General features: G+C 48.3%; 1 protein-coding gene across 4 annotated transcripts in view; it reads left to right on the forward strand.

Moving 5' to 3' along the window:
- The window catches only part of LOC105481628 (transglutaminase 3), a 137,830-nt gene extending 126,813 nt beyond the window's left edge, over nt 1-11,017 (forward strand). For all 4 annotated transcript variants that reach the window (XM_024792766.2, XM_024792767.2, XM_024792768.2 and 1 more), the window contains 4 exons: nt 1,856-2,164; nt 4,962-5,119; nt 9,680-9,813; nt 10,258-11,017. In XM_024792766.2, coding sequence (XP_024648534.2) covers nt 1,856-2,164; nt 4,962-5,119; nt 9,680-9,813; nt 10,258-10,405 — 749 coding nt within the window. In that variant the 3' untranslated portion in view covers nt 10,406-11,017. The remainder of the gene's footprint in view (nt 1-1,855; nt 2,165-4,961; nt 5,120-9,679; nt 9,814-10,257) is intronic.
- Nucleotides 11,018-14,378: the final 3,361 nt, after the last annotated feature.

Raw genomic sequence — 14,378 nt, forward strand, 5'->3', positions numbered from 1 at the left:
TCAGGGAGGAAAAGCCCATAAAATAGGTTGCTACGTATTGATGCAATAGCAACAGCAAAGGGAGAAAACAACAGGAGGAAGCTTAGCCTTGAGTAAGCCCAGCAGATGACCTATATAGGCATGGAGGCTCCGAGCCTCATTGTGCAAACACACCTGCTTCAAGGTCCCAGGCACAGAAGGCTCAGATCTGTGCACTGCCTTCGGCTCTGGGTTGGACTTACAACTGGACTAGAGGATGGGAAGGCATCAAAAGGAACCCAGCCCACCAGGAACTGTCAGCATAGGTAATCTGGCCGCCTGCCTCCTTTTTAGCAGGGTGTGTGGGAGGAAACTTAGACCAGGGGTCCAGACACCAGGGAACTGGCCCCCTCTCTGCCTCTGCAGGTGACTGGTCCAGTCCATCTCAGAGTGGTCTGGACAAGTTGTGTCTCTTCTTAGGGCCTTAACTTGATGGGCATGGATGAGTTGGCCTCTGAAGTCTCTGCAAATCACATGTAATTTATGGGAAGGGGCTTGCTGTATCGTAAAATGCTTACAATAAGTCATCTGGCCGGGGGGCGTGGCTCATGCCTGTAATCCCAGCACTTTGAGAGGTCGAGGTGAGCGAATCACCTGAGATCAGGAGTTTGAGACCAGACTGGCCAACATGGTGAAACCCTGTCTCTACCAAAAATGCAAAAATTAGCTGGGCTTGGTGGAGAGTGCCTGTAATCCCAGCTACTTGGGAGGCTGAGGCAGGAGAATCTCTTGAGCCCAGGAGGTGGAAGTTGCAGTGAGTTGAGGTCATGCCACTGCACTATAGCTTGGGTGACAGAGTGAGACCTTGCCACAAAAAAAAAAAAGAAAAAAAAAAGAAAAAGAAAAAGGAAGAAAGAAACGAAAAGAGAAAAAAAAGAAAAGGAAGTCATCTGGTGCCTTAAGTATTTCACAGGTTGTTGGGGAAGGTGGGAGACCGTAAGTATGGTCTGCAGGTGTCAACATGGTCACTCTTCCTTGTGTACCTCTGCCTGTGTTCCTGGAAGGTCAACACCTTCTCCTAGATCTATCTCCAGGTCAAGCTTTTTGTGAACTGCTCAGTCAGCCCTGGCTCAGAGGCTTGTAGTCAGTTACTCAGCTCTGTGTGCCCTGAGAGCCATTTTCAGGTACATCCCTGTCATTCTCTGTGGGCTCCTTATGCTATCACATTCAGCAGCGCCCATAGCCTGAGTCAGAGTCAGAAAACCCATATTTTTATCCAGCCCTTGCAGTTTTGAAAACTGAAATCTCTTGACAATTTCAACTAGTCATAACTCGGAACCATACCGACCATGGGAAGTCCTTGTCAACCAGCACAGATCAAAATGTCACTCCTTGACTCTCAAAGCACCTTTAGAAACAAGGCAGAAGAACATGGTTTACCAAAAAAAATTTTTTTAATGAGGTCAGTTTAAATCATCACCTCGTTTTTTGGCTTATGAATGTATTCTAATCTTTTTCAGCTCAGTTCTTATGATTTATTTTGAAATTATCTGTTTTTTAAGTCTCACAAAAGACATTTTATCAGAAAAAAAAAATGAAATCTAACCTAATTAACACAAGCAAATGATCAAGCCACATAGTAATTGTGTGCAGGTGCTGATAAAGCTTTTCTCCAGATTTTGGGAAATTTAGAGCTGATTGGAAAAGCGCCAGAGACCAACTGGTCTGTGAGTCTCCGGTTAAGACAGGTGAGCTGGAGACCTGCGAAAGTCGAATGCCTGCTAGGACAGCAATGGAGCCAGCACCAGTCCTAGGCCACCTGTCCAGGCAGGATACTGTCCTTTGCCCAGGTTGCCACCACATCCCTAGCGTGTTTCTGTCTTTTCCCACCACACAGGCTCTGACCAGGAAAGACAAGTGTTCCAAAAGGCTTTGGGAAAACTTAAACCCAATGCGTCATTTGGCGCAACGTCTTCAATGGGTTTGGAAGCAGAGGAACGGGAGTCCAGCATCATCGGGAAGTTCAAGGTCACTGGCATGCTAGCAGTGGGCAAAGAAGTCAACCTGGTCCTACTGCTCAAAAACCTGAGCAGCGATACGAAGACAGTGACAGTGAACATGACAGCCTGGACCATCGTCTACAATGGCACACTTGTACATGAAGTGTGGAAGGACTCTGCCACCATGTCCCTGGACCCTGAGGAAGGTAATGCATCCTGCAGTTGGAGGGGATCCACGAATCCGAGGTAGCCAATGGCCTTCTGGGGCTGCAGGGTGTCTGCTGGGCTCCAGGTTAGTTGGCTAAGAATGGAGTAGCGAGCAGCCCCTGTGGTTAAGCCATGTCTTATGCTTTGGAAGTTGCTGTCTCTATGAACAGAGTGATGCCAACCAAATGTCAGGGTGATGCCAACCAAAATCCTTTTACGCCCCAAGGGAGGAAGGAGGGAGGCTTTGGCAGTTCATGGCTATGGACAATATCCCTTACAATTATACACCACCTCACACAGTTTGACCTTCTAAAAAAAGGCAGATTTTCAGTATCCATCTTATAGAGGCAGAAAGTGAGGCTGGGCGAGATCTGTGACTTGCTTCAGAGATAAAGTCTCATAGATAGTAGCGGTAGTGCTGGGTCTTGGTCCTGTGTTTCCTGATACTGAGTCCAGAGCCACCCCCTGTTTTCTATGTTGTTTTGCTGTTACCACCTCACCCCCACCCCCACCCCCACAACAAATCGCTTTTCTAGTTTGACCTCAGGAGGGTGGCAATGACCACAGGGCCCTAAACCTTGGCCCAGGGCTCTCCCACGGCTGCCACGGGGTGAGTGGACCTTCTGGAACCCTGACAACAGTGACAGGTTTTCTTAGAAGTCTGATCATTTGGGAGGATGTGACTCCTTGCCCTTGGGTAGCAGGGATGGGAAGAGAAAAAGGTGGAGCAGATAAAGGTTGTGCTGTGGAAGGATTAGAATGCAGGTGTGCCCACATTGGTAAAATCCTTCAAGCTGTTGTGAAAAGTTTGGACTTACAAACCAGATTAGCAGGGTGGGGTGGTTATTTGCTTCACATAAGGAGCTAATAGAAACTGATTAATTATACTGCCCATCTTGAAAGAATTCTGTCTCCAGAGAAACAGAGGTGTCACACCTGTCAGAAGGCAGCATCCCCTAGCAATCCGTCTTCTGGCAGAATTTTAGCAGAAATCTTTTCAATATTAGAAGGAACTGCCTGGCTGTTATTGACCTTAGAAACTCAAAGAAAGGGCTTTTTTAATTTGTTTGTTTGTTTTTGTTTGTTTGTTTTGTTTTTATACAGGGTCTTGCTCTATCTCCCAGGCTGACGTGATCATAGCTCACTGCAGCCTCAAACTCTGGGTCCAAGCAATCCTTCTGCCTCAACCTCCCAAGTAGCTGTAGTCCCAAGTAGCTAGGACTATAGGCATGCCATTATGCCCAGCTAACTTTTAAAGCTTTTTGTAGAGATGGGGTCTCCCTATGTTGCCCAGACTGGTCTCAAACTCCTGGCCTCAAGCAATTTTCCCACCTTGGCTTTCCAAGGTGCTGGGATTACAGACATGAGCCACAATACCTGGCCAAAAGAGCTAATTTTGGAAGTCAAAAAAAAAAAAAAAATTCACAGGATGGAAATGGTTTAAAAAAATCCTTTTGCAGAATGGAATGGAAAAGAGAGAGAAGGCAGGTATAGTGGTCTTAGAGTCTGGTCATCTGCCAAGTAGTTGCTGGGTGACCCTGGTTAAGTCTCCCTCCTTTTCTGAACCTTGGCAGTCACTGATGGTGAGGGTTGGACCAGCTGATGCAAGGGCCTGTCCTCTCCACATTTGGGCCAGGGATGGCAAATTCCTCCAGTGCTAAAAGCAGAGGCAACTTCCTCCTCACAGTCTTACCTACAAGAGTGTGTAACACTGTGGGTGCTGGGGCACCTCCAGGCCACCCAGCATAAAAGCCTGAGGGAAGGGAGCACCTAAGCCTGTCAGGGTAAGAAGAGGGCCCCACAGCCCACAGGGTCAGAAGAGAGAACTTAAAGCATGGGGAAGGAGCCAGATGCATGGAGAGAAGCCAGAGGAGGCATTTCCATCTGGGGGAATCATGTGAGTCAAAATATGGGGGCAAAAAGGTGCCTGTTTTGTCTGCAGAACAGGAAGTGTGGAAGGTTCTTTTAAGGGACAGGTGATTCAGGGCCAGGTTGAGGGGTCGGAACTTTATCTAAGGCAATGAGGAGCCACGGAGAAATTTTGAAGTGATATATGACATGGAAGAACAGTGATTTAGAAAAAAACAAAACAAAACAAAAAACAGCTTTCTAAAGCTTTGTCTGGCTGGTGTGTGGATGACTTAGAAGCAGGAGAGAGCACGAGGAATGAAAGGGATGCTGTGACAGTAGAACCCCAGGTTATTAGATGACGGGGAGGATCCTAAGTGTTTGTTTAGCCAATACCCTGGCTTTCCTTCCTACCTATTATTGTGTTACTGTCATGATTGCTACTGTTGTTGGCAATCAGGTGGCATTTGTACTCTTCCACTGCCCCTCAGAAGGACATTTGTGGCTGGGCGCAGTGCACATGTCTGTAATCCCAACACTTTGGGAGGCCAAGGCAGGAGGATCAGTTGAGCCCAGGAGTTTGAGACCAGTCTGGACAACATAGGAAGACCCCATCTCTACAAATAATTTAAAAAATAAAAAAAAGGACACTTGCCCTCCAACATTTTGGGTGGGGAGGAAGCAGCAGTATCTTTAGCCCCTCTGAGCCCATCCTCCTGGGAATCTGCCCAGCCAGACGGAGTCCTGGGGCCTCCTTGGCCCCTGCTCTGGAGCCCACTCCGACCAGGGGAGGCTTCCCACAGGACCTGGCCCAAGGAGGGCTCAGTCAAGCCCGGGGCTGCAGCTCCTCCCGCCAGCTCACCCTGCCTTGGCTTGGTGTCAGTTCTGAGGAAGGTTCAGAAGCCATCCCCACTCCTCCTCACTCGGATCCCCGACTTCTCCTTCCAGAGGCAGAGCATCCTGTAAAGATCTCGTACGCTCAGTATGAAAAGTACCTGAAGTCCGACAACATGATCCGGATCACAGCCGTGTGCAAGGTCCCAGATGAACCTGGGGTGGTGGTGGAGCGGGACATCATCCTGGACAACCCCACCTTGACTCTGGAGGTAACGGGCTGGGAAGGGGTTCTGCCCCCAGCCAGCCCAGCTCCCAGGAGCCCCACCGTCCCTGAGAGCCACAGTTCTCCCAGACTGCAAAGGAGAGTTTTTCTTGCTGGGAGGGGCAGAGAACTGGGCCCGGCTTGGGTCCAGCCTCTGCCAAATAGCCAAGAGCTCCCACTCAGGCCCGTGTTCCTGCTCCCTGTCTGGTGGGATAAACGCGTGCATTTGCCTGGCTGCTTCTCGGATTCTAGTTCAGAACCACTGGGGGCATCAGCTGAGGGGGGGTCTGGAGGGACTCTTTTCAGTTCATTCCCCTCTCACTCAGCTGCTGAGCATCTGCTGTGTTCTGGGCCACGCCAGGCTTGGGAATCACAGAGAGGCACGGGTGTGGGTCCCGCACACAGCCAGCTGATGTGTCAGGGCCACAGCCCAGCCCCCTGTCAGAAACAGGCCTGAGCCACAGCATCTCTCCACTGTCTAGACCCTGGAGTTACAGAATCATGGACTCTTAGGAGCCTAGTCACATGCTCCACTCTCACTTCACACGAGTAAACCAAGGCCCAGAGAGAAGGGAACAGCTGGCTACTGCCAGAGTCAAGGCTAGGCCTCAGGCCCTGGGACTCCCAGCCCATGCCCCTCCAAGGTGTGCTGATACATCACCAGCCAGCAACAGCATCTTCAGAGTGGCTGAGAACAAAGACCCCTCTTTCTTTCTCTGCTCACAGGGCTTCCTTTTGTTTGCAGCATTCACCCCCAAGCTCCTTCTCAGGAGCCCAGGAAGGTGGGGCTTGCAGGTCTGTGGGAGGCCCCTCGTGCCACTCTGTCTCTTCCTCAGCACCGGCAGGAGCACCTGTGCTGGCTCCAAGCCTGTCCCTCACCCTGTAGCCCCTGTGCCTGATCCCCCTAGCCCTAGGTGGAGGGTGCTGGAGCCAGGCAGTATAGGTCTGAAGGGTAAAAGGCTGGACAAGGACAGGCAGACAAACGGACAGAGAACACGAAGGTTTCCCTTGGGGTCCAACCAAGAGCCTCATGTGCCAGGCCCTGCCCTCTCTCATCTGCTGTGCCCACCATCTGCCCCCCCCCGCCCCCCCGCCCCCCCGTCTAGCTAGAAATTGCCGTTCTCTGTACAATCACAGTGCCACAGGTTTCCCAAGCCCCAGAAACCAGGAGGAGCCAGATAATCATGGCTGCCCTGGCCCATCCCTCCTTAAGCTGTAAGCTGGCCACAGGGGTTCCTGACCTCAGAGAGGGCAGGGGGATCTAGGGTGCTGGCTCTGATGCGGGGCCTGGTTCTCCCATACAGTTGGCCTGCAATTGCACCCTTTTACTGTCCTGGTTACTTTGGACTGTGCTTCAGGATGGGGGAGTTCGTCCCCTACATTAGGGGCTAGAGAGCCAGTGACTGGGCAGCCAGTCTGGGGGCTGAGAGGGGCAGTCGTTCAGGCCTTGGGCCATGCAACCAAATGGATCTGGCATTGTATCAAACCCCTCCATTGATCAGTGGTGACACTGAGCAAGTCCCTTAATCTGAGTCTCAGTTGCTCCAACTCTGTCATTGGGACAATCAATTACTTCCTTTGCAGAGTGTCATTTCCTCAGGGAAGACTTTCCTGAGCTCCGAAATTAGGCTTGGTCTCAGTTATACACCCTCAGAACCTTCTGTCCTTTACCTTCAAGGCATTTGTCCCAACTGGAATATTATCTGTCTTTGTGCAATTATTTGGTTGTAAACCCCTCCCCAACCGTAAACTCCACAAGGGCAGGCGTTACCTCTGTTCTGAGTTCATCACTGTCTCCCTTGGCACAATGTCTTAGTGGAGAGCCACTGTTTGTAAAAGAGAAATAGCCCCTTCCTCGGGGCAGGACTGGAACAGAGCCCCTTGGCTCTGGACTTGCATTCTTCCCCGCACAGGCGAGAGGTTTCATTGCCAGTCCAGGCTTGTGCCCTGCGTGTGACAGCCTCTCCTGCTTCACAAGACACTTCTGAGAAACACTCCCTATCTCTCTAGACATGGTGGACAGCAGAGTGCCCATTCCAACTCCTGAGTCCAGAAAATGATACTGGGTGGCTGCCAGTCCAGTTTTGAAAACATTCTGTACTAAAGTGATCAGTGTTTAAAAGAAGTTCGTTTTTGGCCAGGCACAGTGGCTCACTCCTGTAATCCCAGCACTTTGGGAAGCCGAGGCGGGTGGATCATCTGAGATCAGGAATTCGAGACCAGCCTGGCCAACATGGTGAAACACTATCTCTACTAAAACTACAAAAATTAGCCAGGCATGGTGGCAGGCACCGGTAATCCCAGCTAGTTGGGAGGCCAAAGCAGGAGAATTGCTTGAACCTGAGAGGCAGAGGTTGCAGTGAGCTGAGATTGCACCATTGCACTCCAGCCTGGGTGACAGAGAGAGACTCAGACAAAAAAAAAAATATATAGTGTTTTTCCCCAGTATATTCCCCATTATATTCCCTTATCCGATGTCCTCAAACCTTCTTCCAGCGTTATCTTTTATTCAACACTTTTGCTATATATCTTCCAGATTTCCATGGCAAGTCTACTTATCTTTAAAGATACTACAATATCTTTAGAAAGGAAATCAGAATTTATATGGGCTAGAAATGTGCCATCACTAACTCTTTTTAAAAGTTTAATCTTTTTAAATGACTCCTGATCTTCCTTCTTCGAGACACATTCTTTCCTCCACCTAAGCCTTCGGAAAATCAAGACATTCTTGTCTCTATTGAATGATCAGTGCATAGCTCACTCAGAACAGAGCACGGATTTTTAAACTGGAGAAGGTGATTTGTACGAAAAGATAATGATTTGGGTAAAACCCCATTATCTAACCTGGTACTAGCTGGCAATTAGCGTTGAGGACCTTAGACCATGAAACCAGGCCAAAAACAATCTGAACATTGTTTCCAAAGGGTGATGTCCTCCCAATTGCCTCATCATCTGTGACTATCAAACTGAGGTTTTTGGTGGCTTTTATCCTCTCCTCTGGGTACATTTACAGATTTGGGTCAATAGGAGGGAGTGGTAAGCAGCATTAAAAAAAGAAAAAAATGCACGGAAATCTCAAATTAAATATCAACATGAAAAATGTGGCAACATCTGTATAGCTTTGTTATAACCCAATAGCATAAAATTATGCTGCACTCTTCAAATTATGTCATACATTTAAATGAGTTTCATGGAAGAGATGATAATATAGACCATGGTGTCTAAAATGCTTCAATTATTCACAAATTACTGGGAGGTATTGCAGACCTATCAGAAGGAGCAAAGACTTTAGATCCAGCTGGGCTCTGCTGTTGCTAGTGTGTGAATTTTTCAGGTTATTGAATCAGCCTGAACCTCAGCTCTGTCACTGTAAAATGGTTGCTCTGAGGATTAGTGACAAGAAAAACAAAATCCAACAAACACCACCAAAAACACAAAAACCCCCTAGCAACCTTCAGTCATTCTCAAAAGAAGAAGAAATCCCATAGCCATACAATTTCCATTTCCATTTCCAAAATGCTTTCTTCCCCATCCTTGATCTCATTTGGCCCCTTCTGGGAGGGCAGAAATGATTGTCCTTCTTTATCAGATGAGGAAGTTGAGGCCCAAAGAGATGACTTGTCTGCTCAGAATGAATTATGGCTGTTTCTTAGCAGAAACACAACAGCTTTCATCTTTTGGTCTGAATAAACAGTCCAAATTGCTTTTCTGACCCCAAACCCAGCCTTCACCTGTTCTGATCCCTGAGCAAGGACAGTGTGGTACTAGAGCTCCGCTCAGACTATAAATAGTGCACAGGGAACCTCTGGGCTCTAGAAGTTTAGAAGGACATTGGTAGACTGGAGCGTCAGCAGAGGAGAGTAGCCTGGGTTGAGCTGGGGGAACCCAAGCCCTGGAAAAGAGTTTAAGGAGCCACAGTGTGAGCCGGGGTATGAGCAGCTGCAGGGCCTGGGGCTGCCCTTTTCAACACCTGTGGGGCCTCCCAGGGAGGGAGGTTCAAGCTTTAAGGGAAGAAACAGGACCCATAAGCAGGAAAGCCAAGGAAAGTAATATTAAATCCAGCATGTGGCTGGGCACAGTGACTCACATCTGTAATCCCTGTGCTTTGGGAGGCCAAGGCAGCAGGATCACTTGAGGCCAGGAGTTTGAGGCCAGCCTGGGCAACATAGCAAGACCCTGTCCCTGAAAAAAATAAATTCAGCATGAAAAATGTCCTGACCCTCACAGAGCCCACAGTGGAGTTGGGCTGTCCTGGGAAGCAGGGGCTGAACTGGAGTCAGGACAGGGAAGCCACAGTGCTATTGGCTGCTGCAGAGGGCCCCTTCCTCCTCAAAGCTGAGGTTCTCATCCACAGCATGGGATAATGTCCTAGGACCACCCTGTGTACTGGGGGGCAGGGGGCATCAGACAGAATATGCCCGGCACCTAGGAGGGCTAAATGGTCTCCCCTTCCTTCATCCTCAGTGACATCACCCCCTTTACTCAGTCACCCTGCCCAGCCCTCACCAAGGTGCAGGCAGGGGCTGAGCAGCTGGAGTCCTGACTCGGCAGTCCCTCTCCTCTGTAGGTGCTGGATGAGGCTCGTGTGCGGAAGCCTGTGAACGTGCAGATGCTCTTCTCCAATCCACTGGATGAGCCAGTGAGGGACTGTGTGCTGATGGTGGAGGGAAGCGGCCTGCTGTTGGGTAACCTGAAGATCGAGTGAGTCCTGGGCCTGAGTGGCCGGTGCGGGAGGGTGGGAGGGGGCGGGGGGGGCCCTCCAGATCCTCTGGGTGGGACAGACAGAGCTCCCTCTGACCTTAGGTTCTTTACTCTTTTGGGGGCCTTGGAACTCTAGAATCTGCATTTGCATTTGGTTTGGGGGTTCACCAAACTTGAACTCTTGAGAAGTCCAGGTCATCAGAGCTAAGAGCTGGTCTTCAGGGCTTAGAATATTTGGGAGATCATGGGACCCCCCTCCCGCTTCCTCTGCTGAAGTGTCCCGGGGCTGGAGGGGCCCCGTAACCCGGAGGACAGCTAGAGGGAGCAAAAGAAGCAGTGGCCTTGCCCAGCCTCCATCAGAACAGGACAGGAGGTTGCAGAAGGCCCGTCCAGCCCAAGGTCTGTGTGTCTCATATCAACACTGATCCATGCACTCCCCATCAGTGTGCCGACCCTACGTCCCAAGGAGCGGTCCCGGGTCCGTTTTGAGATCCTGCCCACCCGGAGTGGCACCAAGCAACTGCTCGCCGACTTCTCCTGCAACAAGTTCCATGCAATCAAGGCCATGCTGTCCATCGACGTAGTCGAATGAAGGGTGCTGGTGGCCTCCTGTACAAACTTGGATAACACGGAGCAGGGAGAGCTCACCATGGAATGAACTCCCTGCCCATGCTGTCCAGCCTGGGAAACCCTCTCATCTCCCAAGGCTGCCAGACATGGACCTCCAGGCTCCAGCACATCCCCTTCCCCTCTCCCCCAGGTTGGGGCTAGGTCCACCCTGTCCCATGACTTGATTACTTTTGCACATTCCCTGGCCACTTCTCCCCAGGGCTGCCTGCTCTGTGGGCCCCACAGCCCTGCTCATCCCTCACGCCCTTCAATGCTGCAGGATGGACTGGCCCCTGACATAGGGACTCTCCAAATGGGACACAGGAGAAAAGCTGGTCTAGATTGTTTGCTGATCCCCAGCCTGCACGGGGCATTCCTGCTCCTCTCTCAGGCCACCACAGAGGGCAGGGGATGGTTAGCCAGCTGCCCCAGCATCCACACCCTAACTCAAAATAAATGTTAAATAAGTGCGATCACACAGCAGCGACTCTACCTGACTGCTATTGCACCAGAGGTGGTGAAGGAGAGAAGAGGCTGTGGCCGTGACCTTCTGGAGCAGGGAATAAACTTGAGGAAGCCACGTTCTCTGTGTTTCAATGTCCAAAGGGAGTGGGCTTGATCTACAAGGCTGTAGGTGCAAAAATAGGGAAACATTTCAATCCAGTTTAGGAAAACTTTCTAACATTATGTCCAAAAATAGATGAGGCTGCCTTGGTAGGTAGCCCCTGGTCACAGAACGCTTCAAACATTCTCTGTGTGGCTGTACAAACTTTTCAGGCCTTTCTACATGCATCAGAGTGAGAGGGGACTTCACAGTTTTTGCTGGAACCCTCTGGCAGAGCTGGTTCCGGGGGTGGCCTAGACTCTGCTCACACGGGGCTCCACACTCCTCTTGCAGCCAGGAGCAAACGCGTGCTTCTGCCAGCCACAGCGCTGTTAACTCAACCTGAACCTTCTCTGCCTTTATACACACTCTGATGGTTCCTCAGCCTTTGTCCCTTAAAATAACCTCAAGCAGATCCCATTAGCTTTTCTGTCGCTTGTGCTGACTAACACCATTTTGACAACTCTGCCTCATTTTCTGAACTCAGGAGACCAGCAGAATCTAAATAGAAACCTCAACCTCACATCCAGCTCAAAGCTTCTCCCCTGGGAGCAGCGCAGGCCTTACTCACGCCTGCAGAGGAGGCACTGTCCATCTCTCACCTTCCTTCCCTTCCTTCCTTGACCTGGGAAGTTGCTTGATCCCTCAGAGTTGGAACAGAGAGAGAAGAAGAGAAGTGACAGTCGTCTGTTTCACTGGTGCTGATGTAATGCCGCCAGTGATGGTCTCTGTGTCGCCAGTGTTTAAATGCAGCCTTTCTGTACTGCTTGTTGCCTGAGCCAGGAGTTCAAGGCTGCAGTGAACTATGGTTGTGTCATTGTACTTCAGCTTGAATGACACAGTGAGACCCCATCTCTTAAAAAAAAAAAAAAAAAAAAAGCAGTCAGTAAATTAGGGATTTGGGGTTGAATCACTCACCATCCAGCTGCCATGAACCCATCCTCATCCCATATTATCCCAGGCAATATGGATTGGGTACATCTGGGTGGATACCCTCAAACATTTTGACTTCCAAACTCCTCTGGACCTTCCGAGCCCATAGACAGGCCTGGCCTCCTTCCTATTAAGATCCAGTAACTTCTCTCCCCACCTCCTGCCCCATATGGGAAGACACTGAAGAAATCTCTCCCCTGCAGCAGGAGCCCTCCTCAGGATCTATTTCTGCCTCTTCTCTTGGCCTCCAGGCCGATAAGTCCCGTTAAGTTGCAGCATAACTCAGTTGGGGATGTGCCATATCCGATAAAGAAATAAAGGGTCTGTAGTCTAAAGGATCCGAAAAACCAGCCATCATGTGACAGCAGGATCATGGGAGAACTCTGGCAGTGGATTTGAGGGTGCTTAATCAAGGAAGCTGTAACACTAGCCTGAACAATGAAAAAGTTATTGACTTGGGGCCATTCTTTTGTGATACGAGATTTAACACCCAGGTGAGGATACCAAGAGCTGGTGCAAACTGGCTTAGTGGCTCCAAACATCTGGAAGAAGTGATGACTTATGCTAAGTACAGTTGAAGGGGCTGATTTGCTACGGTGCATGATAGAGGAAAGAATTAAAAGGCTCAGGGAAATGGGCATGCTGGGGTTGATATATTATGAGGGGCCAGGAGACATCTTCCAAAGGATTATTTCCCTCAGAGGGTCCAGAGGACCCACCCACCATTCACTGAGGCCATCAGAAATGAGTAGTGACAGGGGCATCAACATCACTAAGAAATTCAGTGGTGGCATCCTCTACATTTAAAGCAAAAATAATAGCAACATTGTAGAAGTAAAATGTGTGAAAATAATAACACAATAGCCAGGAAGGAAAAAAATACACTGATGTAAATTTCTTATATAATACATGAAGTAATAAAATATTAATTGAAGACAGACTGTGAAAAGTTAAAAATCTATATTATAAACCTAAAGAAACCAGTAAAAGAAAAGAAGGCCAGCACGGTGTCTCACACCTGTAATCCCAGCACTTTGGGAGGCCAAGATGGGTAGATCACTTGAGGCCAAGAGTTCAAGACCAGCCTGCCCAATATGGTGAGACCCCATTTCTACTAAAAAAAAAAAAAAAAAAAATCAGTCAGGTGTGGTGGCACGTGCCTGTAGTCCCAGCTACTCGGGAGGCTGAGGCAGGAGAATCACTTGAACTTGAGAGGCAGAAGTTGCAGTGAGCCAAGATGGTGCCACTGCACTTCAGCCTGGTTGACAGAGTGAGACCCTGTTTCAAAAAAGAAAGAGAAAGAAAAGAAAAGAAAACAGTCTGGGAATGGTGGCTTATGTCTATAATCCCAGCACTTCAGGAGCCTGAAACAGGCGGATGACATGAGGTCAGGAGTTCGAGACCAGCCTGGCCAACATGGCAAAACCCTGTCTCTACTAAAAATACAAGAATTAGCTGGGTGTGGTGGTGCATGCCTGTAATCCCAGCTACTTGGGAGGCTGAGGCAGGAAAATCTCTTGAATCTGGAAGGTGGAGGCTGTAGTGAACTGAGATAGCACCACTGCACTCCAGCCTAGACAACAGAGTGAGACTCCATCTAAAAAAAAAAAAAAAAAAAAAAAAAAACAAGAAAAAACAACAAGAAAACCCAGTTATCAGTAATAAACCAACAACGTAAACACAATGTAATAGTAAAGAATACTCAATTAATAGAAAAAGAAGGCAGAAAAGGAGAAAATGGAACAAAGAATAGTTGAGACAGATTTTAAAAATAAGTAGCAATATGGTAGATTAAACCCAATCATACTAATAATCACATTAAATGTAAATTGCCCAAACACCCAATTAAAAGGCAACTATTATCAGATTGGATAAAAAAGCAAGACCCAACTATATACTGCTACAAAAAATCAAATTTGAGTACAAAGTTGAAATTGGTTAAATATAAAAGAATACAAGTTATATACCACACAAATGGTAACCATAACAAAGCTGGAGTGGCTATCGAAATATTTAACAAAATAGCCAAAGATTGTTACTAAAGAAAAAGAATATTTTTGAATGATAAAAGAATCAGTCCATCAAGAATAAAAATTATAAATAGTGTCAATGTTCTCTGAAGGCAAAGAAATTAAATTAGATGACAAAGAAATTAAATTAGATGACAATAACATAAATATATCTGGAAAGTCTCCAAACATTTGGAAACTAAAGAAAAGACTGCTGAATAACCTATGGGTCAAAGGAGAAATTTTTAAAGAGAATTACAAAGTATTTTAAACTAAAAACACAGCATATAAAAATGCATAGGATGCAGCAGAGGAAAGTTTATAGCACTAAAATGTCTATATTAGAAACAAAGAAAAAAAAAATCAATGAACTCACCTTCCACCTTAGGCAGCTAAAAAGAGAAGAAATT

Source organism: Macaca nemestrina, chromosome 15, assembly GCF_043159975.1.
Source record: "Macaca nemestrina isolate mMacNem1 chromosome 15, mMacNem.hap1, whole genome shotgun sequence".
Taxonomy (NCBI): domain Eukaryota; kingdom Metazoa; phylum Chordata; class Mammalia; order Primates; family Cercopithecidae; genus Macaca; species Macaca nemestrina.